The 15,685-nt window shown below is 36.7% G+C and overlaps 1 protein-coding gene across 1 annotated transcript in view; it reads left to right on the forward strand.

The window, feature by feature from the left end:
* Window positions 1–14,230, forward strand: part of dagla (diacylglycerol lipase, alpha) — a 40,774-nt gene extending 26,544 nt beyond the window's left edge. Inside the window, exons 15-20 of the mRNA XM_056259135.1 lie at window positions 1,462–1,530; window positions 1,603–1,675; window positions 4,369–4,577; window positions 5,297–5,423; window positions 10,116–10,279; window positions 11,099–14,230. Of these exons, the coding sequence (XP_056115110.1) occupies window positions 1,462–1,530; window positions 1,603–1,675; window positions 4,369–4,577; window positions 5,297–5,423; window positions 10,116–10,279; window positions 11,099–12,224 (1,768 nt within the window). The 3' untranslated portion in view covers window positions 12,225–14,230. The remainder of the gene's footprint in view (window positions 1–1,461; window positions 1,531–1,602; window positions 1,676–4,368; window positions 4,578–5,296; window positions 5,424–10,115; window positions 10,280–11,098) is intronic.
* Window positions 14,231–15,685: the final 1,455 nt, after the last annotated feature.

Here is a 15,685-nt window from a genome sequence, read left to right on the forward strand (position 1 = left end):
TTAAATCCCCCCTGAAATAATTTTTTTAGCTTTTAGTATGAATATGTTAGCCTTAAGGTTATTGAATAAGCTGGTGTGTTCCAAAAAAATGACAAAATTAGCATTTAGGAGATATAAGCATTCAAAACTTAGTCTCTCACTTCTGCTAAAATGGATCACGGATTTTTATGACATCACCGGGGACTTCAGCTTCTCATCACATCTTCTGTCCAATCAAATGCTCTCCAGAATCTAAAGCATCCCGCCCCCTATTCTATAAATACCACCTGGCCAAAGCAACCGTTGACACGTCACGGAGCAATAAGGGTTGGAGATGCGTGTTCTGTTGCTCAAAAGTTTTATTCTGTATGTTGGTTAAAAATGAAATGGCTAGAATTTATTCATACCTCTACTATTGAATCCAACGTATCATCAGAGCTCGTATTCACTTCCAAATACGACTTGCAGTCTGTGAGGTAAACTAAACGCTATTGGCTATTTGAAAAGGGGGAGGAGCCATTCAATATGTCCCGCCTTAGCTTCCTGTTTCAGTGGAAATTACGTCAACGCGTCATACAAAGTTCCAGGGCACTTCAGTAGACCTTTAAAGACATTTATACTGTTACAAAAGATTTGTTTCAAATAAATGTTTTTAAAATGTTCTATTTATCAAAGAATCCTGAAACAAACGTAGCACAACTGTTTTTAAACACGGATAATAATAAGAAATGTTTCTTGTGCAGCAAATCAGCATATTAGAAGGATTTCTGAAGGATCATGTGACACTGAAGACTGGAGTAATGATTCAGCTTTGCATCACAGGAATAAAGGACATTTTTAAAATATACTCAAGTAGAAAACAGTTACTTTAAATTATATTAATACTTCACAATATTACTCTTTGACTGTCTTTTTGATCAAATAATTGCTGCCTCGGTGAGCAAGGTGACTTCCTTCAAAAACATTAATAAAATCTTACCGACCTTACCAAACGTTTCAAAGTTAATGTGACTTTCAGCTTCATACTTTAAAAAAAAAAACTCTCAAGAGATCGGTCACAAACTACAGTTCTCACATACATGGTGCACAAATCCACCAGATGCACTAATCTTTTGGAAGGAAATTATTTGAATTGAGATTCGCCCCAAAGCCTTTTTCTGAAACACAGAGTTATTGGTTTAATTCGGTAGGTAATGTGCCATGTTTATGCTGTTCATGAGTTACAGATTAGAGAAATTCTGTCCTGCCATTCTTGAAATATACTTTACACCGTTAGCACCGTTTTTTTCTTTTTTGCATGAAAAGATTGGAACGCTAAGATGAACAACATATTCCTTGTAAATTTAAATAGAAAGTCAGCATTAAATCGATTGTTAGATATCAGATTGAAATGTGATATTTGTCACATTATGGCAGTAAAACAAGGTTTGAACAGTTTTCACGTTGACATTTATAGAACTTCTGTTTCTGTTTAATTCACAGTGAGGATGCAATGGAGTACTCGAAAGAGTTCGTCACCTCAGTCGTGTTGGGAAAAGATCTGGTCCCCAGGTAAATAAGTGTTGTATATATTTGTAAGTCTAAGCAGACGAACGTTTATCTTATGCTTTTATGTTCATTCAGGATTGGCCTCTCTCAGCTTGAGGGCTTCCGTCGCCACCTACTTGAAGTCTTACAGAAGAGTGATAAACCAAAGGTAAACTGCTGTAACTTGCTGATTTCCTGAGTTAGAACGTACTGTAGTTTCGATGTTCCACCATCAGCAACGCTGAAATGAACCGTTTACGGTTTACTGACACTACTTTGATTCCACTCCAGTCGATGTGATACAATTCCAATGAAACAAAACTGAACAATACTACAAAGAAAAAAAGACTCCCTTCTGACTTCACCTTGATAAATGTTTTCCTTTTCAAGAATTTCTTTTTCTCAGCTTTGAATTTTATTTATTTATTCATAGCGGTTTATTTTAAATAAATTAAAGTTGTTCATTTGAGTTGGAATTATTTTATTATGTGAGAGGAAAGATAGTGTGAAGTGACTTGAAACTAGCACGGCTGTGCAGGAAATTATTTGCCTGTGACAGCGGTCAATCATGCAGCTTAGCATCATTCTAAAATAATATTTGGCTGCAGAATTTAGACTGACCAATCAGAATCAAGCATTCTAGATTGTCCATGCATGTGGGTGCTGGTGCTGGTGCTGTAGCATTTGTTATTATTGAATAGTGTCAGTAATTAACTGCCCTCATTATATCTAGTCACGTTGTGCTTTACCCATGTCCTTTTCCCTTTGGGCAAATAAAGTAAAAGCTAAATTGTAATGTTACTAATTATAACTGGGGGGTGGGGGTACGCAATGCAAAATGCAAATTTTTTTCTACATCCCTATTCTAGTTCAGTTAGTGGAGCATTAAACTCTTATTCTCAAGGTTGTCGCTTCGAGCCTCACATTTGGTGTTTACTTTCTGCTGTTTAAAAATCTACACTACTGTTCAAAGGTTTAGGACTGTTTTTAAAGAAGTCTCTTATGCTCACCAAGGCTGCATTTGTTTGACCAAAAATACAGTAAAAACAGTGATATTGTGAAATATTATTACAATTTAAAATAACTGTTTTCTGTTTTAATTTATTCTTAAATGTGATTTATTCCTGTGAGCAAAGCTGCATTTTTAGTATATTTTTACTCCAGTCTTCTGTCACATGATCCTTCTGAAATCATTCTAATATTTTGAAAATATTATCACTGTGCTCTTTCATATTTCTTTGGAAACCATGCTAAAAAAAAATCTGGATTCTTTGATGAATAGAAAGTTCAAAAGAACAGCATTAATAGAAAACTTTTATCAATTTAATGCATCCTTGCTGAATAAAAGTATTAATTTATCTTTAAGAAAATCCTACTGGCCCCAAACATTTGAACGGAAGTGTACTCTCTATTAGGGTTTGCCTGACTCAAAGGGTTAGTTCACCCCAAAATGAAAAATTTGTCAGTAATTACTCACCCTCGTGTTGTTCCAACCCCGTAAGACTTTCGTTCATCTTCAGAACACAAATTAAGATATTTTTGATTAAATCTGAGAGCTGGATCACTCCTCCATAGGCTTCTATGGGATTGAAACTTGCTGGCCCAGAAAAGTTATGAAAGACATCGTTAAAATAGTCCGAGTGACTATAGTGGCTCAATCTTAAGTTTATCAAGCAACGAGAATACTTTTTGTGCGCAAAAAAACAAACAAAAATAACGACTTTATTCAACTATTCATTTCCTTCTCTGTTGGCCTTGAGTTAGTTCACGTAGTGTATCAGCACAGCGCTTCTGTGTTGTGCATCACACGTAGGCTCACTATTGGCCGACGCTGGTCATGTGTGTGATGCGTGTGACGTACAACACAGAAGCGCTGTGTTGTACACTACGTGAACTAAGATTTGTGTTCCAAAGATGAACGAAGGTCTTACGGGGTTGGAACAACATGAGGGTGAGTAATTACTGTCAGAATTTTAATTTTGGGGTGAACTATCCCTTGAAGTGGTAACCCTTTACAATAAGGTCTCAATAGTTAACAGCAGTTAAGGCATTAGCATTAATGAACAATGAGAAATACATTTGATACAGTATTTATTAATCTTTGTAAACAGTAGTTGATAAAACAAATACCACTGTTTATTGTTAGTTCATGGTAGCTCTGGTCTCTTAAATAATATTAACAGACACAACTTTTGTAAAAAATAAATATATATAGTATCTATTAGTAAATGTTGAAATTAGCATAAACTTGTCCAGAAAAGTAGTTACCTTGTTGACAGGTCAATGTTTAGCTGGTGTCTGCAATGCTTAATATCTGCTAACACTTTATTTTGATGCTACCCTAACAGATATTCTACTGACGGTAAGTAACTTTGCAAGTATGTCAACTTATTCTACAAACCCAAACCCTAACAGTCTACTAATACTCTCATGAGAGTTGCAAATTAATGAGAGTTAGTTGACATGTAGTTGCAAAGTTAGAGTACTTGTAGTTTGTAGAATGTCTAAAGTGGACTATCGAAATAAAGTGTAACCCGGCATTGACATGAAGCTGAGATGATGCATTTAAGAATTAAAAGTGTGCACACCTTCATTGTCAGATTAATGCTGCTTGCGTCATGAATCGTGTCTCATGTCTCTCTTATTTTTTGACAGCCTCTGATTAATTTTGGCATTAATGTGATGTACCTCAGATTTCTGCAGCTCCAGCACTGTTGGCTTGTAAATAAGCATAATCACTCTGCCTACTTTGGTGGTTAGCTGCTCTCAGCAAGAACTGCTGATTTGAAATGCTGTCTGCGTAGGCAGCTCACTAGGTTTTGGAACAGAGCCTGTATGTTTCTCTCTTTCTGTTTCCATCAGTGGCGGATCATTGCTGGGGGAACAAAGTGCATCCCTAAATCAGAGCTGCCGCTGGATGACGAAGCCCCTGTTTCTCAGGGCGTGACCCCCTCTAACTCTCGCCTGTGGCTGCACCCCAGTGATCTGAGCATCGCCCTGTCAGCCTCCACGCCGCTGTACCCACCGGGACGGGTCATTCATGTGGTGCACAACCACCCGCCCGAGATGTGGTGAGTGGAGGGGAAGTAAATTAAATGGATTAATTGATTAAGGCAATCTAACAGCATCAGATTTAGACATTAATACATTAACAAATGTAATTTATTCATGTGATGCAAAGCTGAATTTTCAGCATCATTACTCCAGTCTTCAGTGTCACATGATCCTTCAGAAATCATTCTAATATGCTGATTTGCTGCTCAAGACATATTTCTGAATAGATGAATAGAAAGTTCAAAGGAACAGTGTTTTTATTTAAAATAGAAATATTTTGTAACATTATTACTGTCTTTAATTTCACTATTGATCAATTTAATCTGTCCTTGCGGAATAAAATTATTTATTTAAAAAACAAATTTGAATCTTTTGAATAGTAGACACAATCAAATGATCAATATTTCCTCTATTTCTCTCTGGCAAATCTTTCAGCCACCTTGCAGTGTTTACAAAGTTGTTCTTTACAAAGACGATTTATAAAAATTAAATCTAATGTAGAACAGTTTATTCCTTTTATTTGTCATACGTTCTTTGACATTTTCAATTCTATTTTGTGCCTCTATGAAGTTTGGGAGCTTTTTATTTCAAGTAATGAATACTATCTCATTTTCAGTAATGAACTCTGAATGCGTCACATCCTGCATCTGTCTGAGTCAAAGTTGTGCAAGTGTCTGTACAGCTATTTTTTTAGTATGAGATTTGTCTTACCATCTTTCTCTCTCCTTGTCTGTAGTTGTGGTCAGGAAGAGCCCACTTACTCCGCTCTGTGGGGGGATAACAAGGCCTTTGATGAGGTCATCATTTCTCCAGCCATGCTGAATGAACACTTGCCCCATGTGGTGATGGATGGCCTCAACAAGGTGTGTGTTTGTGTGTGTGTGCACGCTTTTTTGTCTAAAATGCAAAGTCAGTGATTGGGTAGCGGATGAAATGCCATTCTGGGCAAATCTGAGTAAAGGTCAGTTCACAACAAGGATGATAACTTTGACAATAAAGATATAGACTAAAGAATAGCAGAATCTACACCACAACTGTAACGATAATTACAGACGATGTAACTGCAGCGCACGCTTCGAATAAACAGAATGAATAGTCCACTAGTGTGGACACTAATATAGTCCTTGGTGTGAACGAGCCTTATCACCGGATCCAGAATCTTTACATATATTAATTCAATAAAAATATTAAGAACAACCTTAAATGTCCCAGTAGGGCTGGACAATATTGTAAATATTTGCAATATGAATGCAATGATTTTGCTGGTGATATAAAAATACACAATCATAAATATTGTGTATTGTGTACTTTTTAATTGGCCATTCATTTTCCATAAAGCTTATTAGACTAGTTCCACAATCCTTCCTTGTCTTACGCCTGTGATCATAAGAGCATTAAGACCAGAGCAATTTTAATAATGCTTACGATTAAACATCAGTAACAAAAATGGAGTTTGATTGATTTCCTTGAATTAGACTGTCCATTTGTCATTTGATTCAAAACTTAAATTTGATTATCATCACTCAAAACTCTCTGAAAGGTTTATTATTTATAAAATATCAATAAAATCATTATTTAAAAGCATTATAGTGTATATTGCCCAGCCCTGTAACATAATGCATAGCATAAGTACCAAAGGATTCTGGTGTGCCCAGATCTGCCATGGTTATTGTTGTGGCTTTTGGGTTTGTGACTGCTGGCTTAAGAATCAACTGCTTATAATGCTTTTGTAATGCTTCAGTGGACTCCAGGTATATGTGTTGCACTTGCAGGTCTGTTGCAACGTCTTTGCCATAATGTGTCTTTTGTCTGTTTTTTCTGTACTTAAAGGTCTGTATTTGTATTTGTCCCCTGAAACTGCTGTCATCGGAATTACATGTGCATAAAAGCATTTCTGGCATGGCTGTTTCTTCTTCTTTGTGGTGCTTGCTCAGGCAGTTAGATCCCTAACCCTAAGTATTAAACTTTGGGTGCGTAACTGCTACAATGGAATGAAACCACAAATCACTACATCAAGTCTACACTCTTAAAAATAAAGATTCTTTATTGCCATCAATGGTTCCATGAAAAAGAGCCTTAATTATCCATGGAACCTTTCCAAAAGGTTCTTTGTATTAGAAAATGGTTCTTAAGATTATAAAGTTCTACACAACAACGATATGCTTAAAAAGGAGAAGTGTTTCCTTTGAGTTTTCCACGTACAGATGACACCATTGTCAAAACGATCCCCATTCGGATCCTAAAAACGCTGTATTCTGCTGACAGGCATGGTGATGAAACACTATAGATTGAACATTTAATACGCATGTGCATGACATCATCATTTTCAGAGATTCGCATTTTTGTTGTTTACACGGAGACCATTTTCAAAAAACTTGTACTTTGAAACCCGTTTTCAAAAGTTTGCGTTTTCAGGCACCTAAAATGCCGTTGTCGTGTAAATGAACGGCCAAAACGCATAAAATGTTTTGCGATTTTAGTTTAAAACGGTGTTGTGTAAACAGCCCCTAAAAAGAACGTGGTTCTTTTAAGAACTGTTACATGAAAGGTTCTTTGGGGAACTCAAAATGGTTCTTTGATGGCATCGCTGAAAAAAAAAAAAAAATTCTTTTTGAACCTTTAAGAGTGTAGTAGCTCTTTAACTGGACTTTTACACTGTCTTGTTTTGTCTTGTTTCTTCTGAATATATGTTAATTTGTTCATACTGAATGTATGTTGTATGGTAATGTGTTGGTTTGTTTTCACAGGTGCTGGAAACCCCATATTTAATTTCAGAACTGATTGCTGCACAGGTTGGAAGCCAGAGAACTAGAATCCAATCACATGTGTCTGTCACTAACTCACTCCCAGATCCCTCTCTTATGCCTCTTCGTTCCGATGAATGTTTTATTGTTACAGAAACATGCTCTCTTTCTCGAACTCCCAGTGAAACAGTTTCTGTCCAACCACGAGGTTCAGACACTCACAGCAACGGTTTATCACTCGATAATACTGTCAGTCTTTTAACGGCAACCTCCAGCAATCGTCCAGAGACGTCAAACACTCAAAATACAGGAACTCTCACTCCAATCCCATCACCTACAATGTCTGTTACTGTAGATACATCTTCCATTAGGTCAGATACAAAGCCAGGAGACATTTCCTTTGACCTTCCACAATCATTAACATCTCAGTCTGAATCTCCAACTGTTGCATGTGATCCCAAAAACATTGCCCCGTTGAACATTACAATGACCTTTATGAAGTTGGACTTGCCAACGTTAGAAATAACCTCACCTGTCCAAGACTCAACCATCCCCTTTAATGGCTCTTTATCTTCCAAAATGTCAAATACCTCCTCTGATGTGTCTGTTGATGAGTCCCGCACTCTATTCCATAAGATAACTTCCACAAGTAGCACTCTATTCCCAAACACATCAGATTGTCATTCTTCCCCAGAGTTCCTGTTAAAAACCAGTGTAAATCCAGTCTTATCAGAGATCCCCTCAACCGGTCTAATGGGTGAAGGCACATCAGCTGAACTCTCGACGGAGAACCGTTTTACAAAACCCTCAATCTTTGATAACACACCTTTGATAACTTCTCCCCAGGATAGACTGAGTTCCTCGACCACTTCTAGTGCCACATGTTATGTCTCAAGCCTCTGATGTACACTACCGTTTAAAAGTTTGGGGTCATTAAGATTTATTTTGAAAGAAAATAATACTTTTAATCAGCATGGACGCATTACATTGATCAAAAGGGATAGTAAAGACATTTATAAAAAAATATATATTTCAAATGAATGCTGCCCTTTTGAGCTTTCTATTCATCAAAAAAATGTATCACAGTTTTCACAAAAATATCAAGCAGCACAACTGTTTTCAACATTGATAATGTTTCTTGAATCATGATTTCTGAATGATCATGTGACACTGAAGGCTGGAGTAATGATGCTGAAAATAAAAATGGGAATAAATTACATTTTAAAATATTTTCAAATATTATTTGTTAAATGTAATAATATTTCATGTTTTACAGTATTTTTTTTTTATTAAATAAATGCTTCCATGGTGAGCATAAGAGACTTCCTTTTAAAAAAACATTTTAAAAAATCTTACACACCCCAAATTTTTTAATTGTAGTATAATTTACACAATGTACAACCAAATGCATGTGCCTTCTTCCTTTGCAGCTAATAATCTACGTTCCTCACTACCAGAAATATCCCTCAGCTCCAGCTTTGGGCATCTGTGGTGTCATTCTCTTTCTTTCTGCAGGTTCCTGGTCTCTGTCACCTTTTTCTTAACTTCCTGTTTTGATGTCTGGTTTAAGCTTTTGCAGTTTGCAGCAGGATTTCCATTGCAGCTTCTGTCCCTCTGCATGTGCCTTGAGTTTGTCACATGGGTGGTTTGGAAAAGAACCGTTCTGTGTCTTTTATGCTTTGTATTTTACTCTTGGAGTTGGATTTAGCTTCGGTTTTTGTGGTGGGCATCAGTGTTTATTTACGCTGCGTGTTGGTGGTGGTAGTTCTGCCTCAGAGGGTACATTTAAAATGTATGACCTGGATTAAAATCTCCTTTTGAGTTCAATAGAAGAACGTGGAATGACTTTTTTGCACTAATATTGGGGAGAAATCTGTGAATTACTGCAGAAAATGTGCTAACCATTGGACTAGAAACCATGTTTACTCACCAATCTGTGCCAAAATGACCTAACATGCAGTTCATTGTTCATTCAAGTTGCTTTATATATAGTATACTCTTAGAGGAAAATGAACATTTATCTCAAACGGCCTGTACTTGGTTTTACAAGGCTCAAATTGACTGAAGTTTATACAATTGCTCTTATTTCAAGTAAATGGTTTTGTGTCCTGTATAATTACTTTATTGTCGTATGCATGTTACTTGTACATCATTGTTTGTTTCACACCATTTCGTCCATTGCATTTCATTGCATCCATTTACTGATATCTTTGTGATTATTGCCTCTAACTTTATCTATACTGATATGTTTACGTACATTAATAAAGAAAACAGCATCATCACCTTGTGGTTGTGTAACTGTAGTTTTTACCTTGATTTTTTTTTCTACTAAACTTTGTCCTTGCTGATTTGAAACTATGAAATATTTTTATGTAAAGTGACTACATTTTGGGTAAAATATCGCATTTGTGCCATTCTTGATGGCTCAATTTCACTTTCACAACAAAAATACATAAAAAGTGAAAAAAACGTACTAGAAGCGCTTACAAGAAGATCTACAGCATGTGTACAAATTATTTTCCTAATGATTTATTTAAAGAAAATTATGCTTAATCTGCACGTTGACATCGCAACTATTAAATATGTGAAACTTCACTTTTCCTTATAAAAATGTTTTCAGGTGCATTCATTTTACACCACTAATTATGTATTTTTTGCACACTTCTATATAAATAACGCTTTTCACAATGTCAAGTAGGCTGTGAGACCTGCTTGTTTTCGTCTTTTCATATATTCATGTACATTTTATTCTTTATTTGTGTTTTTTTATCACTCTTGCTTTCTCTTTCTCTGTTCCTCTGTGTCATGTAGGTGTTGGAAAACTATAATAAAGGGAAGACCGCTTTACTGTCTGCTGCTAAGATAATGGTTAGTCCTACAGAAGTGGACCTGAATCCAGAAACGATCTTCCTCGATGCCTCTAATTCACCACATCCCACGCCTGCCACACATCACCGCAGAAACAGTAGTGTCCGGTGAGTTCTGCAAGGGCCAATCACTGTTTGAAACAAGCTGACTGACCAATATCACAGTCCATGCCAATGAGTGATAAATTATGTAGATTTTCTTGAGGTGTTTTTAAGCATTTCTTATCATTTGATTTTAACACTATCGCCTGTCCTTCTCACTCATGCTGACTGCAGAGGTACTGTGTATGGTAGTATGCAGTTCCCCCCTCGTCCTCTTTGGTTCAGTAGAACAGCACAGCCTAGGCGTTAGTCATATTAGTGTTGCCTAACCATAATCCTCTTCCCCTCTTTCTGATTTCCCCCCCTTTTTTCCCTGTTCTCTCCTCAATTTTTTTTATTTCTACTATTCTTATTATTTGTTTGTACACTTTACAACACGTTTTATATTATTTGTCATCTTTATATATATATATATATATATATATATATATATATATTGTTTATTGATATATTGATTAATTGAATCTAAATAAATGTAAAACATATTATGTAATGTTTACATATAAAATTATATATATATATAATATTTACATACTTTTTAAATTTTTTGTATTATTATTTTATAAAATATTTTTGATATGTTGAATTTTTTTACATTCATATTTTTATGGATTTTTTTGTCTTACATCACACTTGTTATTTTCCCCCCATCTTTTAAATATCCTCTTTTTTTATTCTAATCACTTATGGATTTTTTTCTCCTATGTTTCTCCTTTTTTTTCTTATTCCCTTATTTTATTTATCATCAAACTTCTCTTCCATGCTGGCCGTTTATTTTCTCCACATGCTACTCTACTCCTGTGCCCACTTCCTGTCCTGCTGTAGTTCCTGTGCCCGCTCTGAGATCTCACTGGATGGCTTCTCGGAGTGTCCGCCTCCTCCTGTTCCTGTGGTGCTCACCGGAGCCCGTGAGCGATTGGCCGTGGAGCTGCGGGAGCGAAAAGCTCCCCTGGCCATCATGGAAAGTCTATCTGACGCTGAATCTGTCTACAGCTTGGACTCCCGGCGATCATCTGCCGCCCTGAGGGGCTCACCCTGTCTGGGGAGTCTACCTTTCCCTTTGGATGCTCCCATCCCAGAAGAGAATCCTTCGCTGTGCTCCCGCACAGAGCTACTGGCCGCAGACGGCTTGAGCCAGAGCGCAGTGGACCTTGAGCTGGGGGAAACCGGCCCGTACTGCCCTACTCCTCCGGAACTAGAAGTAACCTCCAATGACGCCCATCATCTCCCTGTCAACACCCGCAACGGCAGGCACTTCTCTTCACACTTGCTTGGACAAGCTACTGTAGATCAAACGAGCAGTCAGGGCAAGAACTTCCGGCGGTCTTCAGAAACACCTGTGGCTTGCCAGCCATCAGGTGTTCGTAACAGTCAAGAATCCTGCCCTGTAGCACCCCGGTCTGGTTCTATGCCAGAAAAGCTCAGCGAAACGCCCAAGGATAGAGAGTTTGAAGGGGGAGAAGTCAACGTTGAGCTTGAGAGTGGCCGGTCCCAGACTCTTCCATCAGTTTCGCCACTGTCCAATGGCACTCCCAGTCAGGCGGTCCTGGAGTTCGCCCAATACCTGGACTCTCTGTTTAGGCTCGATGGCAGCAGCTCTCCACCTCTCGAGCTGTCCGATGCAGAGTCCGAGTCTGGAAGGGGATCTTACAGTCAGGCGGAAGGACACCAATCGGATCAGTGTGCAAAAAACGCAGACAGTGACATGCAGCTACTGGCCAGAGCAACTCTAGAGCCCAACTTGGTTCCCAAGCCCCCTCGCACCTTTGCTGGCTCGGCCGACCCTTCTTCCGGCATCTCTCTTTCTCCGTCCTTTCCACTCTCGTCCTCCGGAGAACTCAACGATTTCTCTCCTCCTGATGGAGCGCTACCCACCAACCATACGTCGATGCTACGAACTTCCGTTGCTTGTCCCAACCCCAAGGAAACTGCATTGTCATCAATGGTGTAGTGGTCCACTGTCAAACCTCAACATATTCTGTTTATTTATTTTACCCTACTGTTACCCTACGGTTTCCTTTCCCAACACTCAGTGGGTCCACTTTCTTTGCTCTTTCTGAACCGATTGTAGAAACGTGCATGCGTAGCAACGCGGCCAGTCCGAGACTTCCAGACTTATGGACCATTAAGGATTCATCAAGAACAGAAGACCTCATTTTGTACTATTGTAAGACATGTCTTTGCTGAATGCATTGTGTCTTGTGCATCATCATTATGAAGTGTCCTAATTTCTGCCTGCAACACATTAAGTGCTGAGAGGCTCCTTTGATCACGAAAGATGTTGCTAGCATATAAAGAAGCTTGCACAATGACCATACGGTCACATTGAAACAAATGTTACGGTAATGTTTACATTGACGCCACAGAACACCAAGTTATCTCAAAGGTTGGCAGTTCCATATAAGGGAAATGCTGGGATAGGCAAAAAGGCAAGACTGAGTTACGGGGAGGGGAGCATACAACAAGCTGTGGGGTATATTTCCTCAGGATTTTCAAGAATGAAGAATGGGACAAAGATGTCTCAGGCAAAGGATAATAATTTTTTTGGGATTGTACTTTTTCATTTTTTAATTGAAGATTGTGTGGAATATCCTGCTGAGTATTTGTAATTGGTGGCACTGACGATTGGTGGACATCTATGAGTTCTTAATGTGCATGAGAAAATACTGTATGCTCGTGTAAAACGTTTAATTTTGCTAACTTTTGTCATCTCTTATTTACATAAATCCACTTGAATTTACGCATGCAAGTTTTATATCATTTTTTTTCACCCGATTGCCAAAAAGCCAACTTCATACAAGTCAAATGTTTGAACTCTGTGAAATTAATATATAATGATAATTACTATTATTATTTATTTTTACAAACCACTGCCCATAAATGCAAATGACATCAGGAAGAGATGAATGGTACAGGACATGCACCAGTCACACAATGCGCCCTTTAAATGGTTTGCCTGAATCTGCGATGCAGTACATGTCCTTCAAGAAAAGTCTCATTCGGTATGGGTATGGGTGCAATCAGTAGCAAAATAAGCATAGAGAGATTTCTTCTCATCTGCTTTTTTTAAAAATCATTTCTACTGTTGTTGCTATATTATAATAAAAAGTGGTTTATCTCAACGGCAAAATATTTTAATAACTTAGACTTGCTTTTTATATATCGTTTTAGGATGAAGTGTTTGAGTTTTTGGGTGGTTGTGTGAAAAAGTACAGCGGTTTGTCAGAACAGTTTCGCAAGTCACAAATGTGTCGAGTGACAAGTATTTTATTTTGTATGCTATTGATTGTTTAAAAAAAAGAAGTTTTTTTAGCACAATTCCCATGCTTTCATGCTTTGATCGCATGCAATAATTTGTTCTATAGTTATAGGTTCAGATTTAGCTTTTTGCCAGTTTGGCTTTTTTTCCTGCCATGTAAATGTAAAATAAATGATCAAAAGTCTGGCATATTAAGTACTTATTTTCCTGTTCTCTACTTGCTGCTTTACTAAATAACTCATTACTTCATAAACTGTGACTGCTGTACTTTTTCACAAAAAGTTGTGTTGAGCACTGCCTTTTCACGTGAGTGTAAATACTGTCTTGTTTCAGTTGTTGTGTTCAAAAAATAGATATAAAGTCAATGGAACTTATCAATAAAAAAGCTCTATCATATACCATAGTGATGACTTTATCTCAAATGTATAGCTATATTGATATATCTACAGTATAAATTATAAATAGAGAAAAATAATTACTATTCAGGAACAAAACTCTGAGACTGGCCATATGTTTACTTAAAAAAAATATGATTGAACCATCATTCTTTAAAAAAAGAAAAGAAAAGAAATAACTCTTTTCGTGTCTGTCACTATACCCTGCCAGTCTTTTAACTTTTAAGAATGAGAATGTATTTAAATGCACACACTTACACTGCCCTGCCTGTAATGGAATAAAACATATGGATCTAAGACTGACTTTGTTTCTCTTTATTAAGCTATTAATGACACTCAACTGGGTTTGTGCTTGAAACTAGTTAACATAAAGTTTACTAGATAATGGCAATATAAAATTTTATTCATTTTAATTTACTTTTTTTTTTTTTTTTACGTTAAGTGCCGTAAGCGCAGTGCCCCCTTTCTCAATGTTTAAAATAAGAAATAAATGATTAAAAATATTCCTCATCATCTGGACTCTTTCGAAAAATGTGAAGTAAAAAAAAATCTTGAATGTATGAGAAATATTACAATATAAATGTCTACTAAACAACAGTTAATCCTGTTGGTTAATTACTTCCTTTCACTGACCATTTGTTACTAGCACCCCTCTGTCTTGATTAGATCATATCTCTTCATTCAGAATTTCCTATTAAAATCATGTAAAGTTATCGCTGGTGTTCCTCAGGGTTCTGTCATGGGTCCTCTTCTATTTATTATTGACATACTTCCTCTTGGTTGCATTTTTAGGAAATATGGGTAACCATTTTTATTGCTATGCTGATGGCACCCAGCTCTATCTGTCTTCTAAACCCTCTGGTTCCTTTCTTCCACCTTCTCTGTCCAGCTGTTTAGCTGAAATTAGAGATTGGCTTTGATAATTTTCTAAAACTCAATAGCAGTAAAACTGAAGTCCTCCTTGTAGGCAGTGCTGGGTAGATTACTTACAAAAATTGTTAGTAATGTAATCTAAACCACTCATTTTAGGTAATGTATTCTGACTACTTTTTGATAACTTTTGATCTGACTCATTTATCACATTGATTTGGATAATTTTGTACATATAAAAATACAAAGAGAAAAAAATTATATTCCATTAAGTGTTATCAACAACGCGAAATTCTTTACATATTACATTACATCAGGGTTTCCCAGACGGGTTTGTGATTTTAATTAAAATGCTATTAAGTAATTAGTTCATAATTAATCAATAGATAATTTTAAAATAAAAACAACCAAAATAAAACATTTAAAAAAAATATTTGTTTACCTGTCATGTGACCATTAACCGACACCAGAGAACTGATAACTTTTTGTTATTATGTATTATTGGCTTGATTTTATTATTGACCTTACTAAGGGCCTATATATTAAAAATATTAGGGCAAAGAGGTTCAGCTGACAATAAAGTTGGGGAATCCCGGTTAAGAGTCTGGGTGTCATCCTCAATAGCACTCTATTCTTCGAAGCCAATGATACTTCATACATTAAGATGTTCACTATAGTGTCAGGCCCAAAATAAATGAATGACAGTTTCTGTGTGAATATTTCATGAATAAATATAAAACTGATATTGATTCAACATGTTTGACAGGGTAAATTATGAATTCATTTCAAGGAGACTTCTTTTACTATATTAGTGAGAAAATGTTTGTCGCATGACCACATTTTTTTTTTCCAATTTAGATTTTCAATAAATTATTCCAGTAAAAGACT

The sequence above is a fragment of the Rhinichthys klamathensis genome, unplaced genomic scaffold, assembly GCF_029890125.1.
Source record: "Rhinichthys klamathensis goyatoka isolate OS25496 unplaced genomic scaffold, OSU_Roscu_1.1 h1tg000165l_1, whole genome shotgun sequence".
NCBI lineage: Eukaryota > Metazoa > Chordata > Actinopteri > Cypriniformes > Leuciscidae > Rhinichthys > Rhinichthys klamathensis.